This window comes from Corvus brachyrhynchos, unplaced genomic scaffold (genome assembly GCF_000691975.1).
Source record: "Corvus brachyrhynchos isolate BGI_N302 unplaced genomic scaffold, ASM69197v1 scaffold72, whole genome shotgun sequence".
NCBI lineage: Eukaryota > Metazoa > Chordata > Aves > Passeriformes > Corvidae > Corvus > Corvus brachyrhynchos.
In genome coordinates, this window is record NW_008236763.1 from 275,570 (window position 1) to 276,667 (window position 1,098).

General features: G+C 39.0%; 1 protein-coding gene across 1 annotated transcript in view; it reads left to right on the top strand.

The window, feature by feature from the left end:
- Positions 1-1,098, top strand: part of CSDE1 (cold shock domain containing E1) — a 17,549-nt gene that overhangs the window by 9,654 nt on the left and 6,797 nt on the right. Inside the window, exon 12 of the mRNA XM_017727175.1 lies at positions 519-626. Within this exon, the coding sequence (XP_017582664.1) occupies positions 519-626 (108 nt within the window). The remainder of the gene's footprint in view (positions 1-518; positions 627-1,098) is intronic.

A 1,098-nucleotide genomic window follows, 5' to 3' on the forward strand; every position in this document is an offset into this window, starting at 1 on the left:
ATTACAGACTGAGGCTGCTTCCTTAAAATCTCTAATTCAGCTGGGTTTGAAGCACTGTTTATTCTGTACAGATGTGAACTACAGCTGATGAGAGCAGTCAGTGAAAACTCACTTCTCTGAACAAGATAATAAAAGTATTGTTAATAATCACTAATGATCCTACTGTTGCTGAGGGTAATTCCCAGGAACTTGATGGGGAGTCACTACGTAAGATTCTAGTTAGAATTATTTCAGATTAAGTTTCACAGGGAGGACCTCTTACTGTTTTATTATGCTGCTTTAAACAGTGCCAAAATACTTAAAAGTTCCAATAGATGCTTCCTGGAACTGGTGGTAATACTTCATTGCCTTTTAAAATACTGTCTGGCATAGTTTAAAGCTCCTTACCCAGAGTTTGGTTGTGTTTTTGAGCAGTTACTGTACAACCACTGAGACTCCAATGAGCAGTGCTTGAACTGTGTGTAGGAAACTGTTCATAGAGAGGCAGTGACTGCTGAATTCTGACCTCTTGTTTTCAGGAAGCTGAGGATGGAATAATTGTGTATGATGACTGTGGAGTAAAACTGACCATTCCTTACCAGGCCAAGGATGTGGAAGGATCTACTAATCCCCAGATAGGAGATAAGGCAAGATAATGAAGTGTACTATTGGGAAATACTATTCTGGGCATTGTGGGGTGTGAGCTTCTCTTTGCCTTGACTTGGAACAAATGGAGGACAAGGGATCTGTGTAATATTACCTAGAATATTGTGTTTAAATGGGTCAATCTTCTGTATGAGTAAAAAATACCCTCCAACCTGGTGATTTATAGATGCAAATAGTATCTTACTGTGTAAATGATGCTTTTTAAATAAAGAACTTTTATCACTAAGTGGACACTGCTTGTCAAGAGGAAACGAATCAAGCATAATAAGAGCATAGAGACTAAGATGGATATTGAAGAGGGAGAATATTCCCTCATGAGCATACTGGCCTAAGACACAATGGACAGGGAAAAAGCTTGGAGATCAGGAAGAGCAAGAAAACTCTCAGAAGCCATTCTAGTTACTGGTTATTGTTTCTAAAAACTGAAACAAAGAGTGAAGTGAGGCGCATCCC